Raw genomic sequence first — 17,868 nt, 5'->3', positions numbered from 1 at the left:
GTGTATAGTACTCACTTTAGATGTGTTCCTTTTTTTAATGGAATATGGAAGATAGGTAATAGATGATCATGGTAGTGGCATCAATGTTTGGTGATAAGAGGAAGTATAGGATGTTGCCATCTTTTTACTTAGATTATTAAAGAAAATTTATTCGTGTTTGTATCTTGAAATCTTTTTCACCATGAAACTATATTTGCTTGTAAATTTAGTGCTAATCAGCCATGAGAAATTATCAGAGAGGAGTAGCAAAAGTTTCTAAATATCTAACTTAAGAGTTTAAAAAACTAAGACAATAACTAGCTTTATTTACAATGCCATTATTAGCTTTAAAAAGTCATTTTATTTAGTGTAAAAATTAATAATTGTCATACTGTAGCCCAATAATTTTATGAATTTCACTGATATTAAAAAGCACTATTATATTTTTGTACTCTAACCATCTGCCAGATAGGATTATGTATGACTTAAATAAAGAGGATCTTGAAATTTCATGCCTCCAAATTATAGTAATTTCTGAGATGTCAGTGTAGTATTCAGGCTCTTTTAATTATAAGGAAGCAGAATGATAAGTTTTCAGTGATTGTGATTTGGTATATATGTACATTTAGATAGCTAAGAGTGGAATAAGAACTGAAGACAGTCCCTTTTAATAAATGTTAGACTTTAAGGATGGTAAAATCATCCCAAAATTCGCCTTGTTTAGGATGGCTTCTCCAAACTTGATAAGTATTTATGTATGTGCTTTGGATAGGTAAATTTAAAATTTTGAAACTCTTCCATCAAAGGCTTTATATTTTACAGGAGAGGAAAAATCAAGGCATTTTAAGTGGGTACCATGCTCCACGTCACACTTTCTTATCCCATCAAAAGCTCTTGAAGCGGTGGTGAAAGGATTTTTTGATAATGGAAACTTTTTTTGTGGACACCAAACCTGAGAGTGTACTCAGACATTTGAGAAATCATACACATTTTTTTCTTCAGTGACTCCAGCACACAATAACACATAACAACATTGTAGTGTAGATTGTTAGGGAAATTTTGACAAAATTATTGGGGTGCTTGCAACAATCCTGGAAGAGTTGGAGCTTTTTATCTTAACCTAAGTAGAAGGTAGAGAAACAATTATTAAGTACCTATGGAGTGCTAAGCACTGTGATAAACCCTTAGAGAAGTTTTCTAGTTTTAATCCTTTAATCAGCCCTTTGAGTGTTATTAAAACTGAGAATCAGAGACGATAAGTTCCCCAGGATCTCCTGTAGCTAATGATGACTGGAATTTGTCAGACTCCAGAATCCTGTTCTTTCCATCATTCATTTTTTTCCCTCTGCACTCTTCTAGGATTACAAAAAAAGAATGATATCCTTAAAATACTGTTATTTTTTTTCTTCAGGGAACAAACTGAGAGTGAGTGCATATGCATGTATTGGAATGGGGGTAAAATTAGGAATAGAGTTAGAGTTGGTGGGTATGACATGTATCATAAGAAGATAATTGAAAGACAGTTTATGGTAGTTTAAGTGGGGAGAGGTGATGGTAAAAAGTAGCTCTTCAGTATAAATGGTAGTTATTATTACTCTGGAGATTCTGTGAATTCTCATGTGATTCAATAGAGTTCTTACCATTTGTGGAAAAGATTAATATATTTGTTTATGTCAGCATGGACCACAGTAAAAATTTAGATTTACAGCTAATGAATAAAGTTATCAGAGTGTTCCTACATTATCTTATTTGGCAAGTATTTCCATTTTATAAGTAGGAAAAGCACTTATGCCATAATTAGTGGTTCTTTTAATAAATAGGTATTTTAGAAGAATGCTGCATTGACTATATCTGAGGTAGAAGTAAAATATATTGATTTCTTGGGTGATTGAATGGAGGATTATATGCATTATCTCAGGAAGGAAATGTATTTTAGGGTTTTGTCTTTTTTTAAAATGTTTGTATTTTTTATTTCTAGGCTGTTCGCTGCTACGAATCTCTAATCTTAAAAGCTGAAGGAAAAGTGGAGTCTGATTTCTTTTGTCAATTAGGTCACTTCAACCTCTTATTGGAAGATTATCCAAAAGGTAATTTTTTTCCCCTTGTTAATTACTGTTTGATTTATATATGTATTCAAAATAACTGTAATTGTACTCTATCGGAAGTATTACCATTTTTACTTCTAAGAAATTATAAGCCTATGAACATCCTAAAAACAATGAGAAAAGTGGAGTAGATGGAAATGGGAAAAGTTCACATGACTCCATGTGAATCAGCAGTAAGTTGACCATTCAGCTAAACTGATAACCACCTACATGTGTACTACCGTTTTGTTCTGCCTTGTGAAAAATTCCTGCTTTTTAAAGGCTCAACTATAGTAGAAAGTGAGCCATTGATGGACACTTTGGAAAAGTAACACAAACTCAGCATTTCTCTTCTTTATCCTTTAACTTCGATTTTAGCTAGAAAATATTTGAATGAAAACCTGATCTGTAGCCATGTTATTGTAAAGGTAAGTAACATAGAGAGATGATCACACATGAGCTTGAGCGTTGGATAAAGCATTTTTAAAATTCATTTGAAAAGCTTTTCCTATCGGAAATAAGTGAGTTAAATTATTGAAGGTAGCCCCCCAAGATGTGTCCTTTTTATGGTACCAAGCGGCTGACCCAGGCCATTACTCACTTAGGAAGTTAAAAGCACCCCCCAAACACCACACCCCTCAATACCAAAGGCAAAGAAAAACTATATTCTTATAATCAATAACATTTTAACCTTTTGATGATAGTAAACATTTTAATGTGGAGTGGATGGACTTATGCTTGTTTTCCACAGATGTATTTAGGTGGGCTGAACAACTGAAAGGTTTGTGCAGGGCTAGAGCGAAGGATTGTTCGTGTTTAATTATGTTAGGTCAAGTGAATACTTTCCTAATGAAAGTACAATTTTACTTTGAGACCGGTATGCTGTGGGGTTTGAAATTAGGCTTATTCCCCAGCTCATCTCTGTGGTTCAGCTGCATTACTTTTAACAGATTATAAACATCCCTGAGCTTCTATCTGTAATCTGTAAAACGAGGGGAGGATGTGGTAGCTGCTCAGGGGTTTTGGGATTCCTGTGTGAAACTGGCTAATACTTAGCAAAGTGACTTCAGGGTAATAGGTATTGATAATTATTTAACAATCTATTAGATATTTTAATTAAAACAGCAACTTATTTAAAGGAAAGCATTATACAAAAGAAATAATACACAGTTCTGCACAATCTGATTTTTCAATGCTGCACCTTTTATTTGGAGAGCGCACTAGTTTTAGAGCATATAAACAGAGACCCAGACTTGAAAATTAGGTTTGCATATGTGGCTGTATGTCCTTATTGCTTAGTGGTCATTTAAAATAAATAAACAAACAAATAAATAAAAGCTTTTAAAACTTTATTAGTCTATGAATTTAGCTACATTTTCCATTTATAAAATGTTTGGCTGTGAAGGTAATGAAGAATCCAGGGATATTTGTTTTGGAGGTGTTTTCTTTTTTGGAAGGTGTGGTAGGGGGCATGTGGCAACTAGACAGTGTTGGCAAACTAGCTTGTAGGAGTAATCTAGAAAGATGGGAGAAGAGAAGGGTAACCCAAGGATTTAAGTCCTTGAAAAGGTGTGCTCTGCGACCCGTTTGCCGTTGTGTAGATGAACTGGCCATTGATAATTTGTAATAGGAAGAAGAGGAAGGAGAGAATGAATGCAGAGGTATACATTTGTATTTCAGTATATTTTAGTATTTCAAGCTGATGGCTTCTTATTTCCTAGACGAGAGTTGTTTGAATTCATCCTTGAGGCTTTATTGACCACATTCCCACTTAAAAAAAATCCTTTAAAAATACTAATTATTGAAATCTTTCTATCCATTCTCTTCACTGTCTTCCCAGAAGTCCCAGACTAGAGCCAGTCTCTAGTAGCCCCTTCCACACATCATCACCAATTTATGGAGACATTTGTTATCTCAGGCTACTTTCTCCTTTTTTCTTTGGAACCAGTACAAGATGAGAACCTCTAGCCCCAGCCAAATAGATGTTTATTTTTAGAGAACAGATTACAAACCATAACTTACTGGGAAATAAACATAAACTATTCAGTGAACATGTGAGTAGGCTGCTCAGATGTATGTATGTGGGGGATTTACTGGCCCTGTTTATTCTGAGGACAGTTCTTTAAATACTGTCCTGAGTCCTCTTGTGTGTGAAATTTTCAGAGTTTGGGGTTCCTTATGAAAAACTGCTTCTACTTTTGGAGTAGAAAATGCTAGAAAATATTTTGTGTACATTTTGGACTGTGGTTTTTCTGCCCTTATTTCTTATTCTGATCTCATCTACTTCCTGTCTTATATGAATTTCTAAAAATTTCTGATCTACAGATAGTATACTTTCGTTGTCTTTACTGTTATGGATTTATTAATTAAAAATTACCTTTTCATTTCAGAGGAATTTGAAGAAGAAGATAAAAAGACCTTATAAAACATTTTTTAGTCTTTCTGGTTGGTAATATGTATGAAGAATTTAAAAAATTTTCCATCACTTGATTTGGTTATTAGGCTTCTAGGAATTTGTCCTGAAAAAGTAATTGGTTAGAGGATTGCGGGAAAATGGAGGCTGGAGGCTTATTGCACTTAGCCTGTTGTTGGTTGGATTCCTCTGCAGTGAGTTTAGCATACAAGATGTTTAGTAAGGAGTACCTTTAGGATCAGCACTGTGGAAGGTGGGAAATGGAACCAGGATTGGACAGAGGGAGAAGTTAAGCTGTGACAGCCTTGGCCAACTCCATGGGGAGCCCCGGAGCTAGAATGGCTATCACTGGTTGGGCCAAGATGACCAGGCCTTTATACTCCATTCATTCCATACTGGACATGGGAAGGAGTGTGACCTCAGGCAAGGTTGCTCTCCTCAGCTTAAGACAACTCACTGCTAGAGGCTCTCTTGTACGCAAGACTGCCAACAGTCCTTCCTTGAAGTGGGATTTGAGTGGTTCCTTATAGTGTCTATACCTCCTTTCCATTCCTACCCCCACAGCTAACCTGTCAACCTCAGCTGAACCAAACAGCTGGTGGGGCTGTCAGACAGACTGCCTTAAGCCATGGAGATGGTACTGTGATTTCTCTTCTTTGAGTTGAAGAACAACCTGAGAGACAGAGAACCCCGGGCTGAAGGACAAGTGTATATTCTTGTGAATATATGTGATGGGTCTCAGGAGCAGTTTAATTAATAGAAATTATATGTAAATATTTGTGAATATGTATGGCAGATTATAGGAGAGAATCGTCATTAAGTTAAGTTGATTGCTTAGAAAATCCGGTAGTAAAATACCTCAGTACACAGCAAAATTATAAAAAGATAGAAACTCTGAGGTAAGAGACTTGGGGTGCAGATAGTAAAAATTCCAGAAGTAAAAAAATGAGTTGAAGGAGATACAATAATTAATCATTCCTGATATTAGTATGAAAACCTTGACACTTTTACAAATAGTTTCTTCCTGGTTTGTGGTGAGCTGGAAGTTTTCCCTGAAATTCCACCTGATGATAGATCTTTCTCCCTTTCCTCCTTCCTTCAAGTAATTGGTCATTTGTTGCATTGTCTATCACTTTTGGGCAAAGTAGGTTTTGGTTGTTTTAGTTCCTCAGTAATTATAAATGGCTAGGGCAAGTTACATGCTAAGAGTTGCTTATGTGGAGAAGTCTTAAGTCAGAGTTGGTGAGCTCTTTTTGTCTTTCTCTCTTTCTGTGTTTCTTGGGTGGAATGACAACACTCCATCCTAGGATGTATATAGTATAAGGACATAAAGTGCATGTTTTCCAATAATAGATCTTGAGTTTGGCTTCTCCAAAAATTGCCTTTTTTTGGATCCTTGCATGGTTCATCTCTTTATTGTCCTGGTTGTTGGAACTAAAGGTTGTGATTCTTGTAAGAATCTGCTCTTTGTTTAAAAGTTTTTTCAGATAGTCATTGGGATAGTTTGCATAGTATATATGATACAAATTTACTTTGTGTTGAAATAGTAAAATGAAATGAAAATCCAGAATACTGACATAAACTGGCATGTAATATACATAGAATGAATATGATGTATCTTTCTGAAAGCTGATACAGTTAAGGTGATCATTCATGTGTTTTCATTGCATTTGTAGTCATTGTACCCTCTTTCTCTATATAACTTTATTTAAACGTATTTACTGATATAAACAAATCACTGTGCCTCCACTCCCTCTCATCACAATTTGGGAATAATTGATTTTGTTCAATCTACTTGTGGCCTAGAATTAGAAAATGCAATTGAGAAAAATAACCCAAGGGAAAAAAATAGTGACCATAACCCAGGTTGTCAGAAGTTCATATCCAGGCAACGAGCAAAAGTTGTAGCTTCAAGAACTAGAGAGCTGGTGGTAGAACACATTGAAGGAATACAAATAAGACAGCTACTTGATGGTTCTTGTAGTAAACCAAATGTGCGATATTAAAAACCTCAAGGAGGGACTTCCCTGGCGGTCCAGTGCTTGAGACTCTGCCCTTCCACTGCAGGCGGCACAGGTTCGATCCCTAGTTGGGGAACTAAGATCTCGCATGCTGCGCGGCCAAAAAAATAAAAAAATAAAAATAAAGACCTCGAAGAGTATATTATTTTAATGACGACAAAGAAGTAGTAAATCTGAGATCTCAGTAGATGTGTTAATTTGACTTGAAAACCTCAGTGAAGATGCTGATAGAGGAGTAAAAGGATTCCAAGATTTGTTTCTTTGCTTTTCCAACTTCCTGTCTGCTTGTCTCTGTAATCTTAGGAACAAAGGTCTGTCGTGTTGGATACTATCCAGAGGGTTTTTCAAATGTTAATGTGTATTAATGCTACATATAAGAGAAGATGTGTTTTAGGCAGTCATAGATTTGAGAAGGCAGAAAGGTGCTAGGGAGTTAGGTACATCAGTCATTTATATACAGTGAAACAGTTAGTATAAGCTCTCTGAGATCTCATTTATCCCAGGGTGTAAATACAACTTTTTAGTTCAGCCTCAGATAAAAATAATCAAAGATCTTTTGACCTAATAATAATCTTAGGCAGTCACAACTTGTTCTGGCCTAAAGATGACAGTCAGTGCAACTGACAGATTTACTTGTACTTCTTTCCTTTCCTTCCCTTCCATACCCATAGACTCACCCGTGAGCAGCTAACCTACTGCCTATAGTGTTATACACTGGGCTAGAGATGAAAAGAGAAATGCTGAGTTCTGCCTGCAGTTAGTGCATAGTCTAATGTGAGTGTAGATTGAATTTTAAATCTGTTTCTTCCTTGCATTTCTGTTGCATCTTACTCTGAAGGAGACTCCCTTTTTCTGGCAGAAAGTTAAATTTAACTTCCTTCTTATTTGCATTTGTATTTTTGCTTGTTTTCTTTTGCATTTAATTTTTTTAGACCTGGTTACTTTGTTAGTACTCTGCCAGTTTTCTATAATTCTTTAAATTCATTATATTTTTCTCTCTTTTTTTAAGTCTACACAGACTAAATGGGCTTATTTAAAAACAAAATAAAACTCAGAATTATGAAGAAAGTCTGTCCATAAATAAAGTTGATTCCAACGATTAAAAATATCTGACCTTTGGAAATTGGTTGATAGAGAGTTGAAATTAATATGTTTGAGCGCACCATTCTTGGTGAAGTGGCAAAAGAAAAGGACAGTCTTGCCTGAAGTACTGTTAAAAAGATTTCCTAGTCGGATGAACAAGGACTTCTTGAGCCAGTAAATAACTCAGGGATCTCCAAGTGAAGATTAGGTGATTTAGGGAAGGAAAAGCCCATTAGACAGATGGTACAATCCTGAAACTGGTTTTAAGCATTATAAGTATGTCCAAATAAATGATTTCCCTCATTCTCTATTAAGGACTTAAGGAAAATCTAGTTACAGTGGAGTAGGAATTTATTTTCACAATAGGTAACTGACTTAAAGATTGGAAATAAGGACTGTGCTTTGGTTAAAAGGATTTCATTAGAGAGACTCTGGTGGTGGGTACTTGTAGAGTTTTAATGATTTATTTGGATTAGGAAACATGTTAAGTATGTTAAGGTCTTTCTTAAAATATAGGATCCTAGGCCTAATGGAGTAAAGTATAATTGTTGAGAAATGTGTAAATGAATGGAAAGATAACAAATGCTCATTGAAGTCTCATTTACAAATCTGTGCTTGAAATTTGGAGCATTTACTTTTGTGACTTTGAATTTGAGGGCTTGTATTTATTTCTCAATTCATCATATTGTAGTATGTATGCTGTGTTTCTCCCAATTGATAATCACATAGGCTTCTTCGGTTCACATAGGTACCTCGGTTTCAGTTACATCATACTCTTTAAGGGCTCTTCAAATTCTAAAATGGGAATTTTATGAAGTCATATAATATATATTGTTATTCATGTTATTGGAAACATACCCTTCAAGTTTGTTGAAATTCCCGTTAAAAGGGCAGTCCAGGCTTGATATGGTGATTGCACAAAATTGTCAGGGACCCTGGCTTCTCTTGGTTAGGAGGCACAAATATCAAAGACTTGATTCTAGCTTAAACAATAAGGAGATTTATTCCCTCATATAATTGAAAGTTCATAGGTGAGTTGTGCACTAGATATAGTTCGAAGTCTAGAAGTATCCAGTACTTTCCATCTGTTTCTGCTGCTATCTTCTATGGGCTTCATCTTAAGAATAGTTCCCCTGTGGTGGCAGTTGGTGATATATGCTTCCTTGTTCACATCAGGCAGTAGAGAGAAAACACCTTTTCCATGACTGTTCTCTATAAATCCGTCAAACCTTATTTGACTATTCTGTTCTGTCTAGCTTGGTAAGTTGGTTTGCTTTTCTTTTTAGAAAACCATTAATCAGTGATCTTTATGAGCTAGCTACACTCATGTATGAAGAACTAGAAAACAGAAGATGGCTCGAAATCACCTCTTCCTCAGAACTGGAAAAATTACAGTCTAAATGTCCTTCCAGTGATAGGTTGGTTGGCATCATCTTTGTGCAAAAAAGATGAACATAATTCAAATAAGTTACTTGTTCAGATACGTGATGATGTTTTTGGGTGATGCTTCTCTAATTTGAACATATTCAGGAAGTTCTCTATGTGGTATTCTATATGGTATTCATTTTGGCTGCTTACTGATGAACAGTATGAAAACATACCTGGAGTTTTAGAAAATGTTAATTTCCACCCTCCCCATTTTTTTTCAGTATAAAATTTTTTTACACGTGTTGAAAATCTTATTTGAAAATGTTACTCTTTTTAAAAATTGAGGTATAATTGATATATAACTATTAGTTTCAGGTGTATAACATAATGATTTGATGTTTGCATATATTGTGGAATGATCATAGTTAAGTCTAGTTAACATCTGTCACCATACACAGTTATAGTATTTTTTCTTGTGATGAGAACTTTTAAGATTTACTCTTAGCAGCTTTCAAATATGCAATACAGTATTATTAATTATAGTCATCATGCTGCACATTACACCCCCGTGACTTATTTATTGCTCATGAGTTTTTAAAAAAAGGCTCTCTACCAATTCTAATGTGCATGTATAACCTTTACTTTACTTTGTTACTGCCTGCCCCTCACTGAGTTTTTGGATTGACAAGCTCTACAGTTGACTGTTCAACAACACAGGTTTGAGCCTTGCAGGTCCTCTTATACGTGGGTTTTTTTCAGTACATATATGTACTACTATTTTTATCATCCGTGGATGTGGAATCCGTGCACATGCAGGGCCGACTGTGGGATCTGATCACAGTGGATTTTGGTATCTGCGGCGGATCCTGGGACCAATCCATTGCAGATACTGAGGGACGACTGTAGTTTAATTTCTTCCAGAGCCTGTTATACCTTGAGATGGATTTAGGGGTATGGGATGCCCTATTTTGGAATTGAGTTGGAGTTTGGGGTAAGGTAATTGTGGGCTGGGTTTTTTTCTTTTTTGATTGTATGAAAGGGAGCAGCACAAAAGGAATACGGTTGATCCTTGAACAGCAGGGGTTTGAACTTCGCAGGTCCACTTACACATGGAATTTTTTCAGTAGTAAATACTATAGCACTACATGATCTGTGGTCGGTTGAATCCAAGGATACAGAACTGCCGATCCAGAGAGCCGTTGATAAGTTATACTTGGCTTTTCTACTGTGTGGAGGTCAGTGCCTCTTATGTCTGTGTTGTTCAAGAGTCAACTGTAGTTCCTTTGCTCTTTGAGGTGGTTGAGCTCTTAGTCATTTTTTTTTTTTTTTTTTGAGGTATGTGGGCCTCTCCCGTTGCGGAGCACAGGCTCCGGACACACAGGCTCAGCGGCCATGGCTCACAGGCCCAGCGGCTCCGCGGCATGTGGGATCTTCCCGTACCGGGGCACGAACCCGTGTCCCCTGCATCGGCAGGCGGACTCTCAACCACTGCGCCACCAGGGAAGCCCTCTTAGTCATTTTTGGAAGTGAGATCCCTTGTTAGAACAGAGGACCCATCACATTCTGGAGTATTAATCCATTTATCAGATTTGGTCTCTGAGGAAGGTCAAGTTGATTCAAGAGGTTGCCTGCCCAGATTCTGTTGAAGTGCAGGTCTGAAATGTGACCATGGTTTTACTTCCTTGAACTCCTATATATTGGACATTGGTTACCATGTCTGACCATGAGTAGGGACGCCCCAGAGTTTAAATTGTTTGGTTTTAAATATCACTATCTGCCGGGAGGTGAGTATGATGGGAATTTTGTTGTAATGTTTCTTAAAACTTGTTAATTGATTTTGAAATGGGACATAATTGTGACTCATGCTTATTTTCCTTCTTTCAGCATTATCTGCATACCAGAGGTACTACAGTTTACAATCTGACTACTGGAAGGTTAGTGCACACTTGCATATCCCTTCCCTTCCCCTCTTTCCCTCTTTCCCTCTTCCCCTTCCCTTCTCCTCTTCCCTCCCCTTCTCTTCTCTGGCAGATTACTGCTGTTTATACTCAAAACGAATTGTGCTCTTGCTTTTTTGTTTTGTTAATTGAAAATATTACTTCTAGGCAAAAGGGATTGGAAAGGGAAAAATGAGTGTTCTTCATTTGTGCTGTCTTGTATGATCAACTTGTATTTTGTTAAAAGAATTAGATTATTCTGACACAGTTTGTTGGCCAAAGATGATCCAAAGTGTGAAAGTTAAAGCCATTAAAATCAAATGGCAACAAAATGATTCTTCAGTTGTCTTAAGTTGGTACCTAGGAATAAAAGAAGTCTGAAGATGGCTGTATCAGGCTGAAAAGGGAAGGAAGGCATAAATGAAAATCTTTATTGGTATAGTCTGTCTATAATTGGAGCTCTGAGGACAGCTGAACCTAACCATTTTTTAAAAGACCAGTACCTAAATGAAGAACTGTGCACAGCAATGAATCATCTATTTTCTTAGTTTGAGCAGTGCATAAAGTTACCTGGACAGGTTAATCTTTCACATCATGTTTACTTTGAAGTATAAGTTTACTGACCAGTGGGGTTTCTTTATCTGAATTGCCATTTCAGATTTTTAAGGTGGATTTTATTTTTTCTATTGCCTAATTTATGTTTCTTTTTGATATGTAGAAGTTTTAACAGTATATTTTGGTAATTTAAAAAAATGTATTGAAAATATCTTTTCTAGTCTATGGCTTATCTTTTCTTCTTTTTAAAGCTTATTGAAGTGTAATTAAATGCCATAAAATTCAACTTCTTTATGCCATTCAGTGACTTTTAGTAAATTTCCAGAGTTGTGCAACCATAGCCAAAGTCTTACTTTAGGACATGTCTATCTCACCGTAATGAAACCTCATGCCCAACCCCTGGCGAGTACTAATCTACTTTCTGTCTCTGTGTATTTGTATTTTCTGGGTATTTCATATAGATTGAATCATATAATATGTAGTCTTTTGTGACTGACTTCTTTCACTAAGCATATATTTTTAAGGTTGATCCATGTGTAGCATGTATTAATACTTTATTCCTTTTTATTATCTAATAATATTCCATTGTGTGGTTATACCATATTTTATATATCCATTCATCAGTTGAGCATTTTAGTTGTCTCCACTTTTTGGCTATTGTGAATAATGCTCCTGTGAACATCTGTATACAAGTTTTTGTGTGGACATATATAGTTTCAGTTCTCTTTGGTAAATAACCAGGGGTGGAATTGCCAGGTTGTAAAGTAAATCTATGTTTAACATTTTGAGAAACTGCCAAAATTGTTTTCCAGGGTGGCTGTAACATTTTACATTCTCACCAGCAGTGTATGAGGGTTCCAGTTTCTCCATATCCTCATTATTACAGTTTTTATTTTGCATTTTCCTAATGACTGATGTTGAGCACTGTTTAATGACCATATTAGCTATTTGTGTATATTCTTTGGTGAAATGCCTCTGTAAACCCTTTGCTGATTTTTAAATTTGGTTTTTAAAAAATTAGTGTGTTGGGACTGCCCTGGCGGTTCAGTGTTTAAGACTCCACGCTTCCAATGAAGGGTGCATGGGTTTGATCCCTGATCTGGGAACTAAGATCCCACATGCTGCGTGGCGCGGCCGAAAACTTTAAAAAAAAAAAAAAATCGGTGTGTTGTAAGAGTTCTTTATACATTCCGGATACAACCCCTTATCAGATATATAATTTGCATATATTTCCTCAAAGTCTGTGGCTTATATTTTCATTTTCTTGATAGTATAGTTTGAAGTGCAAAAATTAAAAATTTTGATGACATCCAATTTCTCAACTGTTTCTTTCATTGCTTGGGCTTTTGGTTTTGTAGCTAAGAAATCTTTGCCTAATCCAGTGTCATGGTGATTTCTTCCATTGTTTATTCAATCAGTTGCTTCAGTACAGATAGTACTGCAGTAAATAGTAAAAGTGTCTTTTTGTTAGTGTTCTTTGGTATAGATTCTCTTTGGTATAGATTCCTTGATAATTGGGATTGCTGGGTCTAGTGGTGTGAACCACTCCTTTGGGAGCTCTTGTTTCCCCTTGGTCTTAACCAAGAAAGTTTATGTCAGCAGGCTTTTTGTGAAATCTGATAGGTGAGAAATGGTGTCTTGTTTTTAACTTGCATTTTCTTAATTGAATTTTAAAGACTATTTGTGTTTCCTTTTCTTTGAAATATTTGTTCATTTCTCTTCAGTTGGGCCATTGTTTTCTTTCTGTTTTGTATAGCCATATTTTATGTATGATCTATATTTATCCTTTATTTGTGATAAAAATTGCAGTTTTCATTTATTGTTTTATTTTGCTTTTGTGTGTTTGTTTTTGTCCATGCAGAAGTTATTTCTATCTAGTCAAATTTATCAGTCTTTTTCTAAATTGCACCTGCATGTTGAATCATAGGATAGTTTTTTCCTCACTCCCAGGTGTTAGAGAAATTCATCCACATTTTCTTTTAGTACTTAAATGGTTTTAGTTTTTAATTTAAATCTCTGATCCATTTGGGATTTATCCCTGATTTATAGTGTGAGGAACATCTAAGTTTATTCTTTGCCTATGGCTAATTATCCCAACATAATATATTGTTAAAAAATTTCATTTTTTCCGTACTAATTTGAGATGTTGCCTTAGTTGTATGCTAAATTTTCATATGAAGTTTTGTCTACTTATATTTTCTGTGGTCTGTTTCATTAGTCTGTTCATGAATTAATACTATACTATTTTACTTAGAGGTTTTGGAATAGGTTTACACTACATATACAGTATGTATACGGTAGTGCTGTGGCACCCTTTCCCCATTGTTCTTGTTTCTAGGGTTTCCCTGGCTGTCCTTTCTTTGTTGCTTGTTTTTCCAAATAAACTAACTCCACAAAAATAGCTGATGATTTTTCTCTCCGGCTTTTTTGAAGTATCATTTACATTATTTTAAGTGTTCAAATTTGCTGCATTTCGGCAATTTATATGGGGTTGTGTAATCATTACTGCAATTAAGATATAGAATGTTTCTATCACTCAAAGTGTTCCATTGTCTCCCTTTACAGTTGATTCCCATTCTTGACCCCTGGTCCCAGGCAACCAGTTATCTGTGTATATGCTTTGTGGGTCTCTAATTTTGCCGTTCCTAGAATGTCACACACCTGGATTCAAATAGCATGTATTGTTTTGTTTTAATTTAGCATACTGTTTTTGAGATTCATCCATGTTCTTGTGCGTATCAGTATTGTGTTCCTTTTCATTGTTATGTAGTATCTAATAGAATGATTATACCACAATTAATTTTCCCATTATTAGTTGACAAATATTAGGGTTGTGTCCAGCTTTTGATAAGCATGAATGAAGTGCTGTGAACATTATTTGTTTTTGTGTAGACATAGGTTTTCACTTCTCTTGGTATATATACCTAGGATTTGGAAATGCTGGGTCACATTGCAGTTGTAGAGTTAATGGCCAAACTTTTACAAAGTGGCTGTACCACTTCACATTCTTACTAGCAATATATGAGATTCTCAGTTGTTCTACATCTTGGATATCACTCGGTACTTTCAATCTTTTTAACTTTAGCCATTCTAGTAAGTAAGTAGTGGGTTTTCATTTTGGTTTTATCTGTGTTTCCCCAATGATAGTGATGTTGAGCATCTTCTGTGTGCTATTGGCCTTTCATGTACCTTTTGTTATTATCTGTTCACATCTTTTGCTGATTTTTAACTTCTTTTTGTGTATTATTAATTGAGTTGCATGGGCTCTTTGCATATTCCCTTTGTCAGATATGTTTTGCAGATACTTCTTCACAGTCTGTGGCTTGCTTTTTGTTTTCTTACTTGTGCCTTTTTACGAGCAAATAGTTATAATTTTGATGAAGTCCATTAAATAATTTTTTTCTTTTATACCTTGTGGTTTTTGTGTTCTGCTAAGAACTCTTTGCCTACCTGAAGATCATAAACATTTCCTCAGCTTTTTTTCCCCAGGAGTTCTATAATAACATTTCTTAAATTTTGGTTTATGATACATTTCAGGTTGTTCATGATGTGAGATGAGCATCAGTGTTCTTCCCCACCCCTTGAACACATATCCAGTTGTTCTAGCATCATTCATTGGAAAGACTGTCCTTTCAAATTTGATTTACTATTTATTTCCTCTTAGATAAAAATCAGTTGACCATTTAGTTTTGTGTCTATTGCTAGATCCTCTGTTACATTCCCTGTTACGTTATGTTCTATATGTCTATTTTTTCTTTTTTCCTTTTTCTTTTCTTAACATCTTTATTGGAGTATAATTGCTTTACAATGGTCTCTTAGTTTCTGCTTTAAAACAAAGTGAATCAGCTATGCATATACATATATCCCCATATCTCCTCCCTCTCGCGTCTCCCTCCCACCCTCCCTATCCCACCCTTCTAGGTGGTCACAAAGCACCAAGCTGATCTCCCTGTGCTATGTGGCTGCTTCCCACTAGCTATCTATTTTACATTTGGTAGTGTATATATGTCCATGCTAACTCTCTCACTTCATCCCAGCTTACCCTTCCCCCTTCCCCTTCCCCTTCCCCGTGTCCTCAAGTCCATTCTCTACGTCTGCATCTTTATTCCTGTCCTGCCCCTAGGTTCTTCAGAACCTTCTTTTTTTTTTTTTAATTTTAAGATTCCATATATGTGTGTTAGCATATGGTATTTGTTTTTCTCTTTCTGACTTACTTCACTCTGTATGACAGTCTCTAGGTCCATCCACCTCACTCCAAATAACTCAATTTTGTTTCTTTTTATGACTGAGTAATATTCCATTGTATATATGCGCCACATCTTCTTTATCCATTCATCTGTTCATGGACACTTAGGTTGCTTCCATGTTCTGGCTATTGTAAATAGAGCTGCAATGAACATTTTGGTACATGACTCGTTTTGAATTATGTTTTTCTCAGGGTATATGACCAGTAGTGGGATTGCTGGGTCGTATGGTAGTTCTATTTGTAGTTTATTAAGGAACCTCCATACTGTTCTCCATAGTGGCTGTATCAGTTTACATTCCCACCAACAGTGCAAGAGGGTTTCCTTTTCTCCGCACCCTCTCCAGCATTTATTGTTTGTAGATATTTTGATGATGGCCATTCTGACTGGTGTGAGGTGATACCTCATTGTAGTTTTAATTTGCATTTCTCTAATGATGAGTGATGTTGAGCATCCTTTCATGTGTTTGTTGGCAATCTGTATATCTTCTTTGAACAAATGTCTATTTAGGTCTTCTGCCCATTTTTGGATTGGGTTGTTTGTTTTTTTGATATTGAGCTGCATGAGCTGCTTGTAAATTTTGGAGATTAATCCTTTGTCAGTTGCTTCATTTGCAAATATATTCTCCCATTCTGAGGATTGTCTTTTTTTTCTTTCTTTCTTTGTTTTTTTGCGGTACATGGGCCTCTCACTGTTGTGGCCTCTCCCGTTGCAGAGCACAGGCTCCAGAGGTGCAGGCTCAGCGGCCGTGGCTCACGGGCCCAGCCGCTCCACGGCATGTGGAATCTTCCCGGACCGGGGCATGAACCCACGTCCCCTGCGTCGGCAAGTGGACTCTCAACCGCTGTGCCACCAGGGAAGCCCCTGAGGGTTGTCTTTTCGTCTTGTTTATGGTTTCTTTTGCTGTGCAAAAGCTTTTAAGTTTCATTAGGTCCTGTTGGTTTACTTTTGTTTTTATTTCCATTTCTCTAGGAGATGGGTCAAAAAGGATCTTGCTGTGATTTATGTCATAGAGTGTTCTGCCTATGTTTTCCTCTAATAGTTTTATAGTGTCTGGCCTTACACTTACGTCTTTAATCCATTTTGAGTTTTGTGTGTGTGTGTGTGTGTGTGTGTGTGTGTGTGTGTGTGTGTGTATGGTGTTAGAGAGTGTTCTAGTTTCATTCTGTTACATGTAGCTGTCCAGTTTTCCGAGCACCACTTACTGAAGAGGCTGTCTTTTCTCCATTGTATATTCTTACCTCCTTGATCAAAGATAAGGTGACCATATGTGTGTGGGTTTATCTCTGGGCTTTCTATCCTGTTCCATTGAGCTATCTTTCTCTTTTTCTGCCAGTGCCATACTGTCTTCATTACTGTAGCTTTGTAGTATAGTCTGAAGGCCGGGAGCCTGATTCCTTCAGCTCTTTTTCTTAAGATCGCTTTGGCTCTTCGGAGTCTTTTGTGTTTCCATACAAATTGTGAATTTTTTGGTTCTAGTTCTGTGAAAAATGCCGTTCGTAGTTTGATAGGGATTGCATTGAATCTGTAGATTGCTTTGGGTAGTATAGTCATTTTCACAATGTTGATTCTTCCAATCTAAGAACATGGTATATCTCTCCATCTGTTTGTATCATTTTTAATTTCTTTCATCAGTGTGTTATAGTTCTGTGCATACAGGTCTTTTGTCTCCTTAGGTAGGTTTATTCCTAGATATTTTATTCTTTTTGTTGCAGTGGTAAATGGGCATGTTTCCTTAATTTCTCTTTCAGATTTTTCATCATTAGTGTATAGGAATGCAAGAGATTTCTGTGCATGAATTTTGTATCCTGATACTTTACCACATTCGTTGATTAGCTCTTGTACTTTTCTGGTGGCATCTTTAGGATTCTGTATGTATAGTATCATGTCATCTACAAAGAGTGACAGTTTTACTTCTTTTCTGATTTAGATTCCTTGTATTTCTTTCTCTTCTCTGATTGCTGTGGCTTAAACTTCCAAAACTATGTTGAATAATAGTGGTGAGAATGGACAACCTTGTCTTGTTCCTGATCTTAGAGGAAATGGTTTCAGTTTTTCACCATTGAGAATGAGGTTGGCTGTGGGTTTGTCATATATGGCCTTTATTATGTTGAGGTAAGTTCCCTCTATGCCTACTTTCTTCAGGGTTTTTATCATAAATGGGTATTGAATTTTGTCAAAAGC

The 17,868-nt window shown here is 36.2% G+C and overlaps 1 protein-coding gene across 8 annotated transcripts in view; it reads left to right on the top strand.

The window, feature by feature from the left end:
* The window catches only part of KDM6A (lysine demethylase 6A), a 206,103-nt gene that overhangs the window by 70,175 nt on the left and 118,060 nt on the right, over window positions 1-17,868 (top strand). For all 8 annotated transcript variants that reach the window (XM_022556398.3, XM_022556394.3, XM_022556389.3 and 5 more), the window contains exons 3-4: window positions 1,958-2,066; window positions 10,833-10,882. In XM_022556398.3, coding sequence (XP_022412106.1) covers window positions 1,958-2,066; window positions 10,833-10,882 — 159 coding nt within the window. The remainder of the gene's footprint in view (window positions 1-1,957; window positions 2,067-10,832; window positions 10,883-17,868) is intronic.

The sequence above is a fragment of the Delphinapterus leucas genome, chromosome X, assembly GCF_059928025.1.
Source record: "Delphinapterus leucas isolate spDelLeu-1000000601 "Yukka" chromosome X, BTC_Dleu_Yukka2, whole genome shotgun sequence".
In the NCBI taxonomy this organism is placed as follows: Eukaryota; Metazoa; Chordata; class Mammalia; order Artiodactyla; family Monodontidae; genus Delphinapterus; species Delphinapterus leucas.
The sequence above is the reverse complement of the archived record's forward strand: the minus strand, read 5'-3'. Positions and strand labels throughout refer to the sequence as shown.